We start from the raw sequence: 21,241 nt of genomic DNA, 5'->3' as shown, positions 1-21,241 counted from the left end.
CATGTGGAAGAAGGTGATCTGGTCAGATGAGACTAAAATTCAACCTTTTGGCTTAAAAGCGAAACGCTATGTGTGGAGGAAAAATAACACTGCACATCACCCTGAACACACCATCCCCACCGTGAAACATGGTGGTGGCAGCATCATGTGGTGGGGATGCTTTTCTTCAGCAGGGACAGGGAAGCTGGTCAGAGTTGATGGGAAGATGGATGGAGCCAAATACAGGACAATCTTAGAAGAAAACCTGTTAGAGTCTACAAAAGACCTGAGACCGGGGCGGAGGTTCACCTTCCAGCAGGACAACGACCCGAAACATCCAGCCAGAGCTACAATGGAATGGTTTAGATCAAAGCATATTCATGTGTTAGAATGACCCAGTCACAGTCCAGACCTAAATCCCATTGAGAATCTTTGGCAAGACTTGAAAATTGCTGTTCACAGACGCTCTCCATCCAATCTGACAGAGCTTGAGATATTTTGCAAAGAAGAAGAATGGACAGAAATGTCCTCTCTAGATGTGCAAAGCTGGTAGAGACATCCCCAAAAAGACTTGCAGTGAAAGGGGGTTCTACAAAGTATTGACTCCGGCGGGCGCCATACAAATGCCCCCCCCCTACACTTTTCACATATTTATTTGTATCATTTATCATTTTCCTTCCACTTCACAATTATGTGCCACTTTGTGTTGGTCTATCACATAAAATCCCAATAAAATACATTTACCTTTTTGGTTGTAACATGACAAAATGTGGAAAATTTCAAGGGGTGTGAATACTTTTTCAAGGCACTTATCATAAAAATTATTGGTGAATATTTTTTTTTTTTTTTTGAAAGCCAAAAGTTGGCGCACAAGGCCACCACCGAGTTCATTATTTCAGTGGCTCGCCGAAATGACCAGCCAAATATCGGAGGACTAATGACTTCCCGCTTCAACCTCGCAGATCTTTTCATAGATGACAAAAGCAAAAAAAAAAAGCAAAAAAAAAAACAATTACAGTTTCCTGCAAAAAAGAAAAAAAAAAAAAAAAGGAAAAAAAAAAGCTCTGTGCTTCCCCGCCTGCATCCAGCAGAGGGAGATATTCGTTACAAGTAATAGACGTTTGTTATTTTTCTAATGATTTTTTTTTTCTGATGACGTTCACATCGAATGAAAGGGTGAAGTGACACGAAACCTGAACGTTGGATCAATAGAGCAATATAGGGAAGAGAGAAACCTTCTTTTTTTTTATTGTAACCCCTTCAATAGCAGACACTTTACCCCCCCCCCCCCTTTCCTGCCCCAGCCAATATTCACCTTTTCAGCGCTGTCATATTTTGAATGACAATTACGCGGTCATGCAACACTGTACACAGAGGACATTTCTATCATTTTTTTTCACACAAATAGATTTCTTTTGGTGGTATTTAATCACCGCTTGGGGGGGATTTTTTTTTTTTTTTTGCTAAACAAATGAAAAAATTCCTGAAAATTTTGAAAAAAAATAAAAGTTTTTCTTGATTCCTGAATTTTTTGTAAATAAATTTTGTAAAATAAATTTTTGTAAATAAATAATTTTTCTCCTTCGCTGATGAGAGCTGATGAGGCGGCACTGATGGGCAGCATTTATGGGCACTGATAGGCAGCAATGATGGGAGCACTGATGAGGCGGCACTGATGGGCAGTGATAGGGGGCACTGATGGGCAGCACTGATGGGCAGCATTTATGGGCACTGATAGGCAGCAATGATGGGGGCACTGATGAGGCGGCACTGATGGGCAGTGATAGGGGGCACTGATGGGCAGCACTGATGTGCAGCATTTATGGGCACTGATGGGTGGTAATGATATGCAGCACTTTTGGGCCCTCATGGGCAGCACTGATGGGCACTGATAGGCTGCATTTATGGGCACTATTTACACCGCGATCAGCTGTGATTGGACACAGCTGATCACATGGTAAAGAGCCTCCGTCATAGGCTCTTTACCTGGATTGGAGATGCGGTGTGCTCGAGCGAATCACCGCACCACCGATCGCCGCACTGCACGCCCCCCCTCCCCCCGAGGGCTTGTTCTGAGGGATGTCATATGAAACCCCCCCCTGGTGGTACAGGCCGGCAGGTAGTGGTTCAACCCTTTCAGTGCATTGGAGGTGCAGGATAAGGTGTTCAGTGTTTTACAGAAGGTTATTTTTTAAGGCTACATTTACACGATTGTCTACATTTACACATGCCTCTGAAAAGCGATCTGTGGTCGGATCGCTTTTCAGTTGCCTTTGACCGGTGATGAGAGGGCAACAGGAGCCTGTTTATAACCTGGGCTTCTTTTCTCAGGGAATAAGTGGATGTCCTCTCCCCTTTCAGTGACAGCCCTTGTCTCTGCCCACCTCTGTGCACCATCCCTTGGTTCCACCCCCTACCCACCTACTAGTACCGCCCCCTTTAGAGAATACAGGCCCGCCTACCATTTTATGGAAATCTGTTAATGATAACAAGAACAGCAGTAAAGCGGATCCCCTGCAGCAACAATAGATCTCCCACCAGCACCAATAGATCTCCCACCAGTAACAATAGATCTCCCACCAGCAACTATAGATCTCCCACCATCAACAATAGATCGCCCCAGCAACAATAGACCCCCCCCCCAACAATATATCCTACCAGCAACAATAGACCTCCCACCAGCAACAATAGATCTCCCACTAGCAACAATAGATCACCCACCATCAACAATAGATCTTTCCAGCAACAATAGACCCCCCCACAACAATATATCCTACCAGCAACAATATACCCTTCCACCAACAACAATAGATCTCCCACCAGCAACAATATACCCTTCCACCAACAACAATAGATCTCCCACCAGCAACAATAGACCCTTCCACCAGCAACAATAGATCTCCCACCAGCAACTATGGATCTCCCACCAGCAACAATAGACCTCCCACCAGCAACAATAGACCTCCCACCAGCAATAATAGACCTCCCCCCAGCAACAATAGACCCCCCCCCCACAATAATATACCCTACCAACAACAATAGATCTCCCACCAGCAATAATAGACCTCCCACCAGCAACAATAGCCCCCTCTCACAATAATATACCCTACCAGCAACAACAGATCACCCACCGGCAAAAATAGACCTCCCACCATCAACAATAGATCTCCCACCAGCAAAAATATATCTGCCAGCAGTCAGCAACAATAGATCCTTTTTTCAACAGCAGGTCCTTCCCAGCAACAATAGACCCCCCCACCGCATCAATAGACCCACCAACAACAAAATACCCTACCAGCAGCCATTGATCCCCCACCAGCAACACCTCCCCAGCAGCCAGCATCAATAGACCCTCCGGCAGTTAGCAACAAAAGACCCCTCCCTCAACACTAGATCCTAATCAGCTGCTAGGGTGGCTTTTACATTGTAGGGGAATCGCCAGCTGAAAAGAAAGATATCACCACTTCAAGTCCAGGACGTCATATGGGTGGGAAGTGGCTAACAAAAGATAACTGGGCAGGGCTGACACCATTTCTGGCAATTTCTGGACAGATCATCGTGTATTCCGTACCCACAGGATCTTTAAAAGGGATAAAATATGGTGAAATGTGCATGTATCAAATTTTTTTTTTTTTCGTTGCCTTCTAGATTTATTTTTTTTATTTGTGAGTTTGCTTCCGCTTAATTTACAAATCTTTGTTGCATTTCAGGTAACAGTACAGCGCCTCTCTACCAGACTACAGCGCATGCGCAGCTCAAACGTAAGTACAAGGCATTTAGATTTGCCCAACTCAAGAAATTACAAAAAAAAAAAAATACCCTTGCAGAGATGTCATTGTGTGACCATGTCCTGCAGGGCCTTATAGCCGAGGCTCTGATTACATAACTGGAGGGAGCACTGCAGCAGGCTCCAGCAAGTCTCGTCCACTTGATGACGTCATTATGTGACCGTGTCCAGCAGTTTATAGATGAGGCTTTGAAGGATTGGTTGGATAGATGGAGGAAGCACTTCGGTTGTCTCCTCCACTTTGGCTTCTGGGACGGTCCCTCGCTGTCCTCGTATAAAATGCATTGCTGATGGCCCTCCATTGTACTTGATGATGTCATTGTGTGACCATGTCCTGCAGTGCCTTATAGCTGAGGCTCTGATTACATAAATGGAGGGAGCACTGCAGCAGGCTCCGGCAAGTCTCCTCCAGTTGATGACGTCATTATGTGACCATGTCCAGCAGTTTATAGATGAGGCTTTGAGGATTGGTTGTATAGATGGAGGAATCCCTTCAGCTTTCTTCCGGCACTCTCCTTCACTTGATGACCTCATTGTGTGACCATGTCCAGCAATTTATAGATGATGCTTTGAGGGATTGGTTGGATATTTGGTGGAATCCCTTCGGCTTTCTCTGGTACCCTCCTCCACTTGATGACATCATTGTGTGACCATGTCCAGCAGTTTATAGATGATGCTTTGAGGGATTGGTTGGATATTTGGTGGAATCCCTTCGGCTGTCTCTGGCACCCTCCTCCACTTGATGACGTCATTGTGTGACCATGTCCAGCAGTTTATAGATGATGCTTTGAGGGATTGGTTGTATAGATGGAGGAATCCCTTTGGCTGTCTCTGGCACTCTCCTCCACTTGATGACGTCATTGTGTGACCACATCCAGCAGTTTATAGATGATGCTTTGAGGATTGGATGTATAGATGGAGGAATCCCTTCGGCTGTCTCCGGCACTCTCCTCCACTTGATGACGTATTGTGTGACCGTGTCCAGGAGTTTATAGATGAGGCTTTGAGGGATTGATTGGATAGATAGAGGAAGCACTTCAGCTGTCTCCGGCACTCTCCTCTACTTTGACTTCTGGGCGGTCCCTCGCTGTCCTCGTATAAAATGCAGTGCTGATGGCCCTCCATTGTACTTGATGACGTCATTATGTGACCATGTCCAGCAGTTTATAGATGATGCTTTGAGGGATTGGTTGTATAGATGGAGGAATCCCTTTGGCTGTCTCTGGCACTCTCCTCCACTTGATGACGTCATTGTGAGACCATATCCGGCAGTTTATAGATGAGGCTTTGAGAGATTGGTTGGATAGATGGAGGAAGCACTTCAGCTGTCTCCCGCACTCTCCTCCACTTGATGACGTCATTGTGTGACCATGTCCAGCAGTTTATAGATGATGCTTTGAGGAATTGGGTGTAGAGATGGAGAAATCCCTTCGGCTGTCTCTGGCACTCTCCTCCACTTAATGACGTCATTGTGTAACCATGTCCAGCAGTTTATAGATGAGGCTTTGAGGGAGCTGGTTGGATAGATTAGAGCTCACTTCCTAACATTCTACGAAGAAATGAGCTGTAATCTGGTTAGGGGAAGGCATGTGGATGTGGTGTATCTGGATTTTGCAAAAGCATTCTCTACAGTCCCCCCATAGATGCTTAATTTACAAACTGAAGTCTGTGAGCATGGACCATAGGGTTTGTTCATGGATAGGATACTGGTTGTATTCTATCCATGAACATCTGGATAGATGTTATTCCACTCCATCTGGAGTGGTAAGTATGGTACCCCAAGGTCTGTCCTGGGACCAATTCTGTTTAATTTAGTCATAAATGATATAGAGCAGTGATCTCCAAACTGCGGCCAGGGGGCCAGATGGAGCCCTTTGCTTGCTTTTATCTGTCCCTTGGGGCCAACAATGGGCCATAATTTTCCCTCCACTAACACCAGTGAAAAGACACAATTCCTCCCAATGCCACCAACGATGGAGCAGAATTACCCAATGACACCAACAATTTGGCCCAATAACACCACTTATGGCGCACAATTACTCCCACTGACACCAATGATGGGGCACAATTCCTCCCGGTGACCCAAGGACATCAACAATTGGGCTCCAAAACACCAATGATGGGGCACAATTCCTCTCAATAACATTAACGATGGGGCACAATTCCTCCCATTGACACCAACAATTGGGCCCAATGACACCAACGATGGGACACAATTCCTCCCACTGACACCAACGATAGGGCACAATTCCTCCCACTGACACCAACGATAGGGCGCAATTCCTCCCACTGACACCAAAGATTTTTTTTCTCGCTAATGTCGGGACCTTTTCTACTCCCAAAGGCCAAAGTCCAGCCACCGAAATTCGTAAGAACAGTAAACTGGCCCATTGTTTAGAAAGTTTGGAGACCCCTGATATAGAGGGTAGGGTAGGGTAATAGGGTATAATAGGGTAGTAGGGTAATAACATCACAGCAGAATATAAAAACTTTACAAAAAGACCTTGATAAAATAATGGGGTGGGCAACTACATGGCAAATGAGGTTTAATGTTTAGAAATGTAAAGTAATGGACTTGGGGGCTAAAAAATATAAACGCAAGTTACTCACTAGGGGGAAAACCTCTTTGGGGAATCCAGGATGGAGAAAGATCTCTAGGTCCTAGTAGATGATAGCAAGCCAAGCCAGCAGAAGATCAGCGTGCATTAAAAAGGAGATTTACTCCAGGGGTAAAACGATAATCCTGCCACTTAAATCTTTGGTTCGGCCACATCTGGAGTATTCCAACCCATTTCTGGCCACAAGGCCTCAGGAAGGATGTTCTGGAACTGAAGAGAATCCAGAGAAGGGGAACAAATTTAATAAGGGGGACTGAAGGACCTCAATTACGGGGAACGACTACAAGCACTAAACATATTCTTCATGGGGAGGAGACACTTGAGGGGAGATATGATAATCCTGCCACTTTATAAATCTCTGGTTTGGCCGCATCTGGAGTATTCCAACCCATTTCTGGCCACAAGTCCTCAGGAAGGATGTTCTGGAACTGAAGAGACTCCAGAGAAGGGCAACAAATTTAATAAGGGGGACAGAAGGACCTCAATTATGGGGAATGACTACAAGCACTAAAAATATTCTTCATGGAGAAGAGACACTTAAGGGGAGATATGATGTTCGTATACAAATATCTCAATGGTGATCCCAGAGTATGTAGGAAACTATTCAGTCTCGGGGAATGTAAGAGGACAGGGGGGCCACACGATGAGACTGGAGGAGAAGCAATTTAACCTTAAGCTGTGAAGGGGTTTTTTTTCCCACTATCGGGACGGTAATGATGTGGAACTCTCTTCCACAATCAATGGTGTCAGCACCGATTTTGGAGTATTGATAGTTTTAGAAGACTCTTGGATGTGCATCTTAACCACTTCAATACCGGGCACTTATACACCTTCCTGCCCAGACCAATTTTCAGCTTTCAGCACTTTAACATTTTAAAAAAAGACAATTGCGCGGTCATGCGACGCTGTACCCAAACAACATTTTTATAATTTTTTTCCAACAAATAGAGCTTTCTTTTGGTGGTATTTGATCACCTCTGGAGTTTTTATTTTTTGCGCTACAAATAAAAAAAGAACGAAAATTTTGGGAAAAAAAAAGCTGTTCTTAGTTTCCGTTACAAAACTTTGTAAATAAGTAAGTTTTCTCCTTCACTGACGGGCACTGATGAGGCTGTACTGATTGGCACTGATGAGGTGGCACGGATGAGGTGGCACTCATGAGGTGGCACGGATGAGGTTGCACTGATGAGGTGGCCCGGATGAGGTGGCACTGATGAAGTGGCACGGATGAGGTGGCATTTATGAGGTAGCACAGATGAGGTGGCACTGAGGAGGTGGCACGGATGAGGTGGCACAGATGAGGTTGCACTGAGAAGGTGGCACGGATGAGGTGGCACTGATGAGGTGGCACTGATGAAGTGGCACTGATGAGGTGGCACAGATGAGGTTGCACGGAGGAGGTGGCACGGAGGAGGTGGCACTGATGAGGTGGCACGGATGAGGTGGCACAGATGAGGTGGCACGGATGAGGTGGCACTTATATGCAGCACTGATGAGCACTGAGAGGTGGCACTGATCAGAGGCGCTGGCAGGCATCACTGATAGGCACAAAGTGCCATCCATCATGGGCAATGATTTCCATCCCTGGTGGGCTCTAGTGGGCTTACCTGGTGGTCCTGGGTGGGCATCCTCGGTGGGGGTGGGGGGGTCCACTGATAATCAGTGCAGACCCCCCTGTCAGGAGATTAGCCGATCGGCTCTCTTCTACTTGCTTCTGTCAGCCGTGTAGAGGAAAAGCGGATACATGGCTTTTGCTGTTTAAACCGTGATCAGCTGTGAATGGTCACCGCGAATCATGTCTTAAAGAGCCTCCGTCAGAGGCTCTGTACCTAGATCGGAGATGCGGTGTGTCAGATTGACACACCACACCACCGATCGCTGCGCTGCACGCCCCGCCCCCATTTCCCTGTGGGCGCGATCTGGCTTGTTATCATGCTGGACGTCATACGAACGCCCTGTCAGGATAACTGAACCACTTCCCGTTATTTGTAAATTCGTACTCGTTACGTTCACCAACAGCCAAATTTGAAAGGAAATTCCAATACCTATAATTTAATAGTTAGTAGTTAAGTTATTATTAGTTAGTTATTATTTCAGATTTTAGAATTTTCAGGTTTTGACATTTTCGGATTTTCCTTCTAATCTTCGGATTTTCGTTCTGATTTTCCAATTTCATGATTTTCCAAATTTTCGCATTTTCAGATTTCGAATTTCCTATTTTCCAAATTTGCAAATTTACGAATTTTTGAATTTTTAATTTTCGAGTTTACGAATTGCCAAACATTTGGAAAAATTTGGGTATTCGTTAATTCGGGTATTTCTGAATGAACAAATTTGTCGAAATTCGTTAAAAAAAAAAAAAAAAGAATTCGGAACGAAACGTATTGCACATGTCTAAGCGCTACATTTATATATGGAAACCTAGTGGAAGATGCACGTGACAATTCAAATGTTGACCAGTTTGTAGTAGTTACATCTTGATTTGTGATTTTTTAAAAATTTTTTTCTTTTATTTTTATTAATTTCTTTCATTTCTTACGCTCTTTAGTGTTGCCCAGCGGATCTTCCACTTTGTTATGGAAAAATGACAGGTCCAGCAAAGGAATGAAGTACCAAGATGGAAACCTTACTATTTTGACTAAAGGTCTATATTTCGTCAACTGCCAGCTCCAGTTTGTTGTTAGGGACTGTTTAGAAAAAAATGAAGACTTAAGGACTTACCTGGTTTTGAATGGAAAAGAAGAACACCTAACGATGCAGACTTTACGAAGACAGAACGATACAAAACCAAACGAAACCAATCCTTGTAAGATGTTCACCAACCAACACTTCAGCCTCCAGATCAAACTCAAAGATTATGACAACATCTCAGTCCGTACAAGCCACCCACACTGGCTCAGTGATGATGGCCTGTCAGTGGACAGCAGTGTGTTCGGAGCATTTATGATATTGGATGACTCATAAAGGACAAAACAATATTTAGACTTTAAAGTTTTATAATAAAACCCCTGAAAAAAAAAGTAGTATAAAGTAGAACTTCATTTAGGGTCGTCTTTAATATTGATTGGACCCTAAGCAAACGTATTCTTGGGCCCTCCCGAATCAGCTTATCAACTATTTGGGGGCAGTGTGCGGCTCAAGAGGCAGCTGTTTTTGGGCCCCACAACAATGACTGGGCCTGGGGCAGCTGCCCCTTTGCCCTGTGATAAAGGTGGCCCCGTCAGGGCCATCCTTAATATTTGTTGGACCCTGGCAAACATATTCTTGGTTCCTCCTGAATCCACTTATCAACTATTTGGGGGCAGTGCGGGGCTCAAGAGGCAGCTGTTTTTGGGCCCCACAACAATGACCGGGCCCGGGGCAGCTGCCCCTTTTGCCCTGTGTTAACGATGGCCCTGTTAGGGCCATCTTTAATATTTATTGGATCCTAAGCAAACATATTCTTGGGCCCTCCCGAATCAGCTTATCAACTATTTGAGGGCAGTGCAGGACTCAAGAGGCAGCTGTTTTGGGCCCCACAACAATGACCGGGCCCGGGGCAGCTGCCCCTTTTGCCCTGTGATAAAGATGGTCCTGTCAGGGCCATCTTTAATATTTATTGGACCCTGAGAAAACATATTCTTGGGCTCTCCCGAATCCACTTATCAACTATTTGGGGGCAGTGCAGGGCTCAAGAGGCAGCTGTTTCGGGCCCAACAACAATGACCGGGCCCGGGGCAGCTGCCCCTTTTGCCCTGTGTTAAAGATGGCCCTGACTTCATTACATTTTTTTTATTCCTGAGACAGCATGGGTTAACTGCTCATTTTATCCAGGGGTGCCCCAAAGGCCATACTTACCTGATCCTTCGATCATCCAGAAAACAGTGCTTCCCCATGTCTAGCGGTGGACTGTTCCTGCCATCCTCAAATCCAGGGCTGGTCTACGTCCGCTAGCAAGCGGGGGGGGGCAAGGAGCGGCAGGGACCGGTCTTTTGCTTGGAGGATCGACAGATTAGGTAACTATTTCTCCGTTCTCCTCACCCCTAGAGAGAAACGAGCAGTTAACCCATGCAGCACGGGCACAGCCCCACCGCACGAGGAAAGAAAAAAACAATTCTGAAATTTTTCTGTGAAGTCAAGGCTAAAAAAAAAAATACTTATATAAAAAAAGCTGCAAAAACAGAAAAATATCTATTGCTATTCCTCTGCTGCGTAGTCAGTCCTGCCTGCTGGACTACAGAACACCACTTACCCCTGCCTCTCTCTGTCCACATACATACTGTGGTTTATTTCCTAGAAAGAAAAAAAAACGTTTTTCCTGACAAGAACCTGTCCAGGAACTCTTGGGAGACATAGTTCTGGGGGTGTGCCTACGTGAATAGGAATAGAGCTCCCGGAAGATGCCCTTGCAGAAATGTTACAAGCCTGAGGCTGACATCACATGGAGTAATAAAAGCTGTTTCTCACTACAGGAACAAGATTTAAAAAAAAAATAATGTTGGGACATGTTCTTGGGGGGGAGGGGGAGTTTGGGGGCAAATTCGAATAACGCCTGGACCTACATTTTAATGCAAATTAATAACCAATTTTAAATGGGTTAGTTATATTAATTATAATAATAATATAATTTCAACTTTTTTATTGTTATTTTTTTATTTATTTGTTTTTTTAATGGTCGGCGATGTTTCGTCACATATGACGTCATCAGGGGCACCATTACATTCATACATACAAGGGTCAGTTTTAAACAGGATCTATCCAATTAACCTACCAGCATGTCTTTGGAGTGTGGGAGTTATTTTTAAAGATTTTATCTATTAGAATAACGGGTTCAAAATACTCTGGATAGGTGACACACAGGTCATGGAAAATCGACCTAATCACCAGTTATTAAAGAAAATATCTGAATGGCCCAAAACAACTTTCAATCCAGGGGTCACAATATACACTGGGTTTCAATTCTTCTCTATTGTGAACTGCAAAATGGGAGGGTTCTTCTTTGGCCACCTCTCTCTGTCCACATGCATCCTGTGGTTTATTTCCTAGGAAAAAAAAAAAAGTTTTTCCTCACAAGAACCTGCCCAGGAACTCTTGGGAGATATAGTTCTGGGGGTGTGCCTACGTGAATAGGAATAGAGCTCCCGGAAGCTGCCCTTGCAGAAATGTTACAAGCCCGAGGCTGACATCACATGGAGTAATAAAAGCTGTTTCTCACTACAGGAATAAGATTTTAAAAAAATAATAATGTTGGGACATGTTCTTGATGGGGAAAAGAAAAGTTTGGGGGCAAATTTGAATAATGCCTGGACCTACATGTTAATGCAAATTAATGACCAATTTTAAATGGGTTAGTTATATTAATTATAATAATATAATTGCAACTATTTTATAGTTTTTTTTTTAATTTTTTTAATTTTTAATTTTTTTTAATGGCCGATGATGTTTCGTCACATATGACGTCATCAGGGGCACCATTATATTCATACATACAAAGGCCAATTTTAGACAGGATCTATCCAATTAACCTACCAGCATGTCTTTGGAGTGTGGGAGTTATTTTTAAAGATTTTATCTATTAGAAAAACGGGTTCAAAATACTCTGGATAGGTGACACACAAGTCATTGAAAATCTACCTAATCACCAGTTATTAAAGAAAATATCTGAATGGCCCAAAAAAACGTTCAACCTGGGGTGTCACATTACACACTGGGTTTCAATTCTACTCTGTTGTGAACTGCAAAATGGGAGGGTTCTTCTTTGGTAGACCACCCTGTTACTTGGTCATGTGGGGTCCATTGGTGGGGTCCTCACGGGGTCCTAGAAACTCCAGTGACAACAAGACCAATTGGCCATGGGCTTAGGCTGCATTGGTAGTCACCAGTCTTTCTTCACTTCCAGAAGAGGAGTCTCAAAAGGTCACATTAGGGTGTATTTAGGGAAGTTAATAAGTGTTTAGGATTTTTTTTTGTTCTTCTTTTGTGAATGGGTAGGAGTGAGTTCAGTAGGAGGGATAGGGGTGTTTTCCAGTTTTGCCCAGAGATGGGCATTAAAGCTGCTTTTATGTTGAGAAAAAAATTCCTTCATTCATACTGGCTTACTGGCAGTCAGTATGTTAGACATACTGGTAACCCAGCGGCTGGGATTTCTGCAACACAGCAAGTAAACAAAAATTTGCAAAAAGTCCCTTTGTATAGCCTTCTTTTTTTTATAGCCATCTACTGTTAGTTTCTCTATAGCAGGGGTCTCCAGACTTTCTAAACAAAGGGCCAGTTTGCTGACCTTCAAACTTTAGGGGGACCAGTGGGGTTAGAAAATGCTCTAGCATCAGTAGGAGTAAGCAATAATTAGTAATAGTGCCCCGTTATTGGTATCAGTGGGAGGAATAGTGTCCCATCATTGGTGTCAGTGGGAAGAATAGTGCCCCATCACTGGTATCAGTGGGAGGAACAGTGTTCCATCATTGGTATCAGTTAGGAGGAATAGTGCCCCATCATTGTTGTCGGTGGGAGAAATAGTGCCCCATCATTGGTATCAGTGGGAGGAATAGTGCCCCATCATTGGTGTCAGCGAGAGGAATAGGGCCCCATCATTGGTATCAGTGGGAGGAATAGTGCCCCAAGGGCTGGATAAGGGCAAGCAAAAGGCCACATCCAGCCCGCGGGCCGCAGTTTGGTGACCCCTGCTCTATAGTTTCAGTTCTGGATTCCAACCCAATTACAATTGTTTTTGTTATGGCACTCCTTTAGTCACCAGTCACACTTCTCTATATGGATGGGCAAAACATTCGTCAAATAGTTTGATACAATAACAACTTCTTTTTTTTATATATATATTTTTTCTATTTATTGACTGTCTGATCATTATCTGTTTAAACAGTATTTTTATTGTAGGATAAGTTTATGTATCTTTCATTTCTGTTTAGAACTTTAAACAAATAAATTTAAATCGTAAAGAAAAATTTAATTTTTGCAACAGATTACATGTATGCCACCTAACAACTTTATCCTGAATGTGGTGCTGAAATTCTAACCCCACTAAACGTTTTATTCATGGTTTATGAAGATCAGGAAAGTGCTTTAAATTATAACTTGGAGAGTTATGCAATTGGTAGCTATTTCCACTGCAAAATCGTAATTAAAAAATATCCAAATATAATCCTTTTTTACATAATTACAACAGCATGATGAAGGCTTAAGACCTACTGTATGTCAGAGTTTTATTGTTCTATTTGTGCTGGTGGCCCGGTGGGATGAGAAGACATGGCTCCGCAACCTGCGTTCTAATCCCACAAAGTGTTAAGTAGGATTGAGATTAGGGATCCTTTAAGGTCACTAAAGTTTCTTTACTCACAATATTTAGTAGGGTTAAGATCAGGCATCTTTAAAGGCCGATCAAGTTTCTTGGCTCACAATTGGCATTCCAATTCCAAAAAGCATTAAGTAGGGCTGAGGTCAGGGATCTTTGAAGGCTGCTCAAGGACCTTGGCTCACAATTGGCATTTCGATCTTATAAAGTGTTAAGTAGGATTGAGATTAGGGATCTGTGAAGGTCACTCAAGTTCCTTTACTCGCAATTGGCATTCCAGTCCCATAAATATTTAGTAGGGTTGAGGTCAGGGATCTTTGAAGGCCACTCAAGGACCTTTGCTCACAATTGGCATTTCAATCTCACAAAGTGTTAAGTAGGGTTGAGGTCAGAGATCTTTGAAGGCTGCTCAAGTTCCTCCACACCAACCTGATTAAACCATGTCTTTATGTAGCTGGCTTTGTACACAGGCATAGTCATACTGGAACAGAAAAGGGCCATCACCAAACTGTTACCACAAGGCCTGAAGACCACAATTGTCTACAATGCCTTTGTATGCTATAGTATTAAGAGTAGCTGTCACTGTAAACACCTGAACTCCATCATTCGTAGGGTCTACTTTTTACCATATAGTATTCCCAACTCCATTCAGAACTTCAAAAACATTTTGGCTGGATGCAGTCTTTAAGAATATCCATAAAAGGGGTTTAGTGCCCTAAGCAAATAGGCAACTTGATAAAAGCTACACAGTTATATTTTATTTGCCAGTTTTCATACTACTGGCCATAAAAAAAAAATATGTATTTGTTGTCATCATAGATTTTTGTTCAATAAAATTTGAAACTAATCATTCTAAAACGATGCAATATTTTAAACACTGCAAGGTGCCCCATGAAATATGGCCCTTGCTACGCATGGTCAAACTAGTCGGTGTCACTAAGGGGTCTATGTATAAAGCATTCGTTGTATGGATGTGAGAAACACCCACGCAATCAGGAAGAAAATTGCTGTACTTCCTCCAATATGTGCGGTTTCATGATCGCCAGTGCCATCTAGTGGCCACAGTACATTTTTTTTTTCCCGATAGAGGTATTTCCAGGGACAAAAAAACATTATGGCCACTAGGTGGCGATGACGATTTGGGAAGTACACGTATTTGAGAAAGTACAGCCATTTTTGGTCGACGTTTGACATATCCGCAAAGGCAAATATTTTATTCATAGATCTCTTACAACTCATTTAAATTGACCTCATTCATTTTGTATGTCACACATGTAAATAATTATATCTGTTATTTATTTGAACACCGACATATTATAGATCGATCCTGTGTTAATATATTCAAAAAAAGATTTGTGTGTTTGTTTGTTTTTTAATCTATCTATTTATAAGAACATTTCTCAATATTTGTTTGAAGCTATTTTTATTTAGTAATTGTAAACCCAATCACTAAATTATTTTATAAACCTGAACATGTTTACAACTATTTAAAAGTTGTTTTTAATTTTTTTTTTTTAAATCCTGTTTTCATTAAAATATTACCTGGTTACCATCCATTTTTCATTGTATTTATTTATATTTTTATGATATTTAATTTATATTTCTATGTCATTATAATTTTTTTTTTTTATTCATAATACGTGGTTACCATTATTTGATTTTCCAAGAATTTTATTAGAATTTTTGGTTACCATTATTTTCATTCAAATTATACCTAAGCGTTATTTTTTTTTCTTTTCTAATTTCAGTTGAAAAAAATCCAGACTTGCATATCATGATAGTCTGCTTTATTTAACCACTTCCAGATCGCACGACATTTACATCATCCAGCCCTGTCGCGGGTTAGGGGGTGCGCAGCGCGCTGCTCCTGTGACCGCTGTACAGCAGATTATAATTAGCATATGATTGGCCATAGCGATCACATGATAACAATGTAAACAAACTGTTGGGAATTGATTTCCACTCATAAACAGCTTGCTTACCGTCGTGATTGGTCCGCAACTATCACATGGTACCCGGCTACCTGTACCATGTTAATAGCTGTAGCCAATCGCAGATCACAACCATAGGCAAGCTGTTCGTGAATGTTAACCCATTCATGACAGCTGAAACTTTTGCTTATGCCGTGATCATCATTGTATAAGCAATAACAGTAATAATAATAATTTAAAAATTAAAAAAAAAATAAAACCTGAAGTAGTACAGTGACACTATGGTGACATTGAACTACTCAGATGACAAGATGTCCAAAAAAAGAAAAAAAGAAAAACAAACGTTAAAAGATAAAGTGTTTAAAAAAAATCAGTAAAACATAATCAATTAATAATAATTAATTAATTTTAATTAAATAAATATCTATATATATAAATAAATATATAATATAAATCATATATATATATATATATATATATATATATATATACACACATTCATATATACATTTACATAAATAAATATGTATATATATATATATATATATATATATATATATATATATATATATATATATATATATATATATATATATATATATATTATTTTTATTTATTTTTTACATACTTTCACCAGTCATATGACGACGCTGTACTGCACTGGTGACAGTATTTTAAACTAAAAATTGAAAAAAAAAAAAAAAAAAAATTTTTTTTTATTTAATTTCTCAATTTTCCAAAAAATTTGGACAAAAGAAATACAACTTCAAAAAACTGTCTACTTTTCAAAAAAAATGGGTCATTTGCGGGGTATTTGTACTGTCCTGTTCTATGCTCTGTGGCAGGGCTTTATAAACCTCAAGGCCGGGATGGATTGAATTACAAATCCTATAGCTGGTAAAACAGCACCTAAATCTGTGTTTTTAGCTGTTTAGCTGTGTTTAGCAAGTAATAAATATAAACTCTATCTTGTACGTACGAAAGGTAATTGGCAAAAGTGCGTAAAAAAACATAAAAATGCGTCCAAGTTGAGACTCGCTCAATCCACTGAAAACCGGTATTCGACAGTTGAACCCATAAAAGGACTTGTAATGGATACTTTAAACACACATAATAGCTTACAGGCTTCTTCGGGTGGAGGTATAGGAATGTGGCATACTTTGTGTAATTAATGCCCAGGGCGGCTCTGTATGACATGATTTTCATTAATAATAATGAAATGAAACAAATAATAGTAATGGCGGGAAAGGTAGTGCAGACTCAAAAATTGTAGTGCTCCTTCCCATTGATGGTCACTATAAAAGTGCCACCTTACATTGGTGGCCATTCGAAAAGTGCCCCCTTACATTGGTGGTCAGGGATGTGCCCATTTATACTGGTGGTCAGCATTGTGACACTTTACATTGGTGGTCAGTGTAGTGCCCATTTCCAATGGTGGTCAAGGTGTCCATTTACACTGGTGGTCAATGAAATGCTCCCGTGCATTCTTGGTCAGCGCACGCTGATGGTCAATGAAGTATTCCATTAAATTGGTGGTCAGTGAAGAAGGGTCCCCTTGGATTAGTGGTCTGTGGAGGAAAAACCCACTTACATTGGTGATCATTGGCAGGAATTCTCCCCATACGAGTAGCTAAAAAGGTCTTTAGTATCATCATTAAGCTAGCTTAACTGAGAGGCAGAAATTGATCACTACTCACGGAACCCCTAACAACCTCTAGAGCAGGGATATGCAATTAGCGGACCTCCAGCTGTTGCAAAACTACAAGTCCCATCATGCCTCTGCCTCTGGGTGTCATGCTTGTGGCTGTCAGAGTCTTGCTATGCCTCATGGGACTTGTAGTTCTGCAACAGCTGGAGGTCCGCTAATTGCCTATCCCTGCTCTAGAGGAACCCTAAAGCTCCATGAAACCACTAGGAACCTCTGGAGGAACCCATTACGTTTCATGGAACCCCCAGGAACCTCTGGAGGAACCCTAGAGCTCCATGGAACCCTTAGCAACCTCTGAAGGAAAACTAGAGGTCTGTGGAACCCCTAGCAACCTCTGGAGAAACCCTAGAGTTTCATGGACCCCTGGTTGAGAAATACCAATCTACTGTAGACCATAAAGTGGTCATTTTTTTTTTTTTTACTGATACAAGATACCACCCCAGGTCTTTTTGGCTCACCTTCAGTCTTTCACCAACCACAGGTGCTGATTCAAAGAATTTCACCTTTCCCCTACCTACCAAATTCAAACAGAAAAAAAACACACAACCGCCATGTTTTTTTTTCTTTTATTTCCCTAAAAACTTATTGAAAAATGGACATTTTTGAGGAATGTTTTTTGAGGAAGAAAATAAAAGTGAAAGATTTGCAGCATTCTCTAATCAAAAGTTGTCATTCATTACAGAAATCTTAGGTATGACTTTTTTTTTTTAAGAACAGAAAGCAAAACATGTCACAACACAAACAGTTACAGGAAATCTGCACAACAACTCTTGAGTCATCTCAGTGTATCCCAACTATACACAGAGAACACCAGCTTGCACGTTCTCTCCTCTGCAGTGGTTCCCTACATAGATATCCCCGCCAACGGGAAGTTGCATACAAGATAAATTCAGCCAGACTATTGAGTCATTCCAGAAGCCCTGTGATGATACGAGTGGGTGAGCGTCACATTCCACCATTATCACAGCCTCCCAAGGTTCATCTAAATGAATTAATGGAGTGAAGAGGGATTGTTGTGGTGCTTACAGATAATAATGAAAACCATTTATTTTTTAAAAAAAGTATATAATTGTATTGAGAATAAAGTTAAAACAGAACAGGGCCACTTTGTTCACAGATAATCAACATTCCATAGTGAAGGTGGTCATTTGGCGAATATTCAGCTCTGACAAAGGTTGCCTTTTCGTATATTAGCCCGACATGTTTCGCCTATTAGCTTCATCAGGGTATATACGAATCAAGAAAATGTAAACCTGTACAGGAATACAAAAGCGAATGAAATAAGTACAAGATATACAAAACATAAATGTCATAGAATATAAAGGTATACATCTCTTGCCAGTGCCCGCCCCTGAGGAAGGTGAACCTACCAGATCTCCCGGAGGTAACCACCGCCATCCAATGCCCGCCCCTGAGGAAGGTGAACCTACCAGATCTCCCGGAGGTAACCACCGCCATCCAATGCCCGCACCTGAGGAAGGTGAACCTACCAGATCTCCCGGAGGTAACCACCGCCATCCAATGCCCGCCCCTGAGGAAGGTGAACCTACCAGATCTCCCAGAGGTAACCACCGCCATGGGGAACCAGCCGACCCAAAGGGAAGGGGGCCCTGTGCGGCCACAGAAGACACACAGTGACCAGGCTGCGAATGGGTCAAAAAAAGAAAAAAGGGGAGGAAAAATAAGTATATAAAATATACATAAAGTATATTTATAAAGTTTACCGTATAAAAAAAAGGGGTTTTGGCAACTAGATGGCAATGAGGTGCCAAGCTGATGAAACAAAAAATAAAGATAAGAATAAGGAAAAAATAAGAATAAAAAATAAGTACTCACATAAAATGAATAATTTCAAAGCATGGGGTGGAGGGCGTCTGAGATATAAGAGGAATTTAGATCCAGTGGGGATATACTAAACAACTCTGAAAAAAAGGGGGGAAAAGAATAAATGATAATAAGAAATTGGTAAGAACAAAGAAAGGGGGAAATAGAGAAATAGAGGGAGAAAAATGATGAATAAATAATAACAATATAGAACTAGGGTAGATTTGGCATCTCATAATCATATATATTAATCAAATAAGTAAAAAGGTCAAAATAAAAAGGAAAAAGGATTTTTGACCATTGAGGTCAGAGTTTGTGTTTGAGGAATATCAGCAACAAGATCAAAAATGCATCCAAAAAGAAAAGGATGCAATGGACAAATGTTAAATCAAGAAAGATTTAAAATCATAATAGGAAATTAATTAAAAAAAAGAAAACAAAAAAGGGGCAAAAAGGGCTGAATGTATCTAAAAAAAAAAAGGATATAGAAATGAAAGTATAGAATGGACATAACCAAACAATGTATAGGAGGATATGTGAATGAAAATGGGCCTGGTGGCATGAAAGATAAGCAGTGGACATAGAGTAGTGGAAAGGTAAAACAAATGAAGAAAACACCTGTAATAAAACCGGGTATAATAGGGCAGGAGGTTAAAGTATATACTCAAAGAGATAGAGGTACAGTGTGTGACATAGTATTACTTGCAGCAAGGAGATACAGTGAGACAGTCGACCTCCGTCTCTGGCGTTTGTGTGGCCCGAGAAGCCGGCTTTAGGTCGCCTTCCATCTGGTCGGCGTGTGACGTCACCGACCAGATGCGAACGTGATGACGCCCATGCGCATGCACAGGAGTCCCACCCAGTCTCCCATACTACAGCAACCACAATGCCCAGCGGCAAAAGGCAAGGGGGCGTGACCGAGGGCACAGACGCGAGGAAGGTAAACCAAACAGGCGCCGCGCCCGCCAAACAGCCCTACCTACGCCACGCCCCAAGGAAGAGGGGCAGACGGAGGAAGGGAGATATGCCCAACACCAAGCTGGAAAAGAGTGGAGGGAAGAGAAAATACCAAATTGGCAAATCTCTACTGGGTGGGACCATACGCGCAGGACAAGGGCGTGGAACGGGCTCCAACTGGGGAATCACCCTTCGGCGCCCTGGGCGTCCATATGACCGCAGATTCCCCCCAATTCCCAGGGAAGGCAGGATAAAACCAGTTGGACAGGGGCAAAACCTGACACGGCAGGGACACCAATTTGGGGCCGGTGACCACATACCAATAGCCCACAAACAGAGGAGCAAGCATGGCAAAAGAGCATACATTTAAAATAATAAATGAAATGCAATAAAAAATGAAAATAAAGAATGATAACAATTAAGACACCATTTATTATATAGTAACAAAAAAAGTAACAAAAGGAAGTAAATAACATAGCATCACATATGTAAAGAAAAAATAATACAAATATGTAAGTAACATGATCTATAGGGGACTCTGTATTTAACAGAGTGAATACGACCATCAGGAAGTATAAATTCAGTGCTGTTAAATATAAATGAGCAAATATCACAATGTCAACATGAAAACTAGGGATGAGCCGAACATCCCCCGGTTCGGTTCGCAGCAGAACACGCAGAAAATTTGTTTGAACACGCAAACCATTAAAGTCTATGGGACACGAACATGAATAGTCAAAAGAGCTAATTTTAAAGGCTTATATGCATGGGATTGTCATAAAAAGGGTTTGGGGACCTGGGTCCTGCCCCAGGGGACATGTATCAATGCAAAAAAAAGTTTTAAAAACGGACGTTTTTTTCGGGTGCAGTGATTTTAATAATGCTTAAAGTGAAACAATAAAAGTGTAATATTCCTTTAAATTTCGTACCTGGGGGGTGTCTATAGTATGCCTATAAAGGGACGCATGTTTCCCGTGTTTAGAACAGTCTGACAGCAAAATGACATTTCAAAGGGGAAAAAAAGTCATTTAAAACTACTCGTGGCTATTAATGAATTGTCGGTCTCGGCAATACACATAAAAGTAATTGAAAAAAACCGCATGGGATTCTCCCACAGTCCATTACCAGGCCCTTTGGGTCTGGTATGAATAT

The 21,241-nt window shown here is 41.7% G+C and overlaps 1 protein-coding gene across 3 annotated transcripts in view; it reads left to right on the top strand.

Moving 5' to 3' along the window:
• TNFSF8 (TNF superfamily member 8) overlaps window positions 1–15,225 on the top strand; it is a 77,118-nt gene extending 61,893 nt beyond the window's left edge. For all 3 annotated transcript variants that reach the window (XM_073600684.1, XM_073600683.1, XM_073600685.1), the window contains 2 exons: window positions 3,690–3,740; window positions 8,933–15,225. In XM_073600684.1, the coding sequence (XP_073456785.1) occupies window positions 3,690–3,740; window positions 8,933–9,348 (467 nt within the window). In that variant the 3' untranslated portion in view covers window positions 9,349–15,225. The remainder of the gene's footprint in view (window positions 1–3,689; window positions 3,741–8,932) is intronic.
• Window positions 15,226–21,241: the final 6,016 nt, after the last annotated feature.

Source organism: Aquarana catesbeiana, linkage group LG09 (genome assembly GCF_042186555.1).
Source record: "Aquarana catesbeiana isolate 2022-GZ linkage group LG09, ASM4218655v1, whole genome shotgun sequence".
Classification (NCBI taxonomy): domain Eukaryota; kingdom Metazoa; phylum Chordata; class Amphibia; order Anura; family Ranidae; genus Aquarana; species Aquarana catesbeiana.
This window is presented reverse-complemented; position numbering and strand designations above follow the sequence as displayed.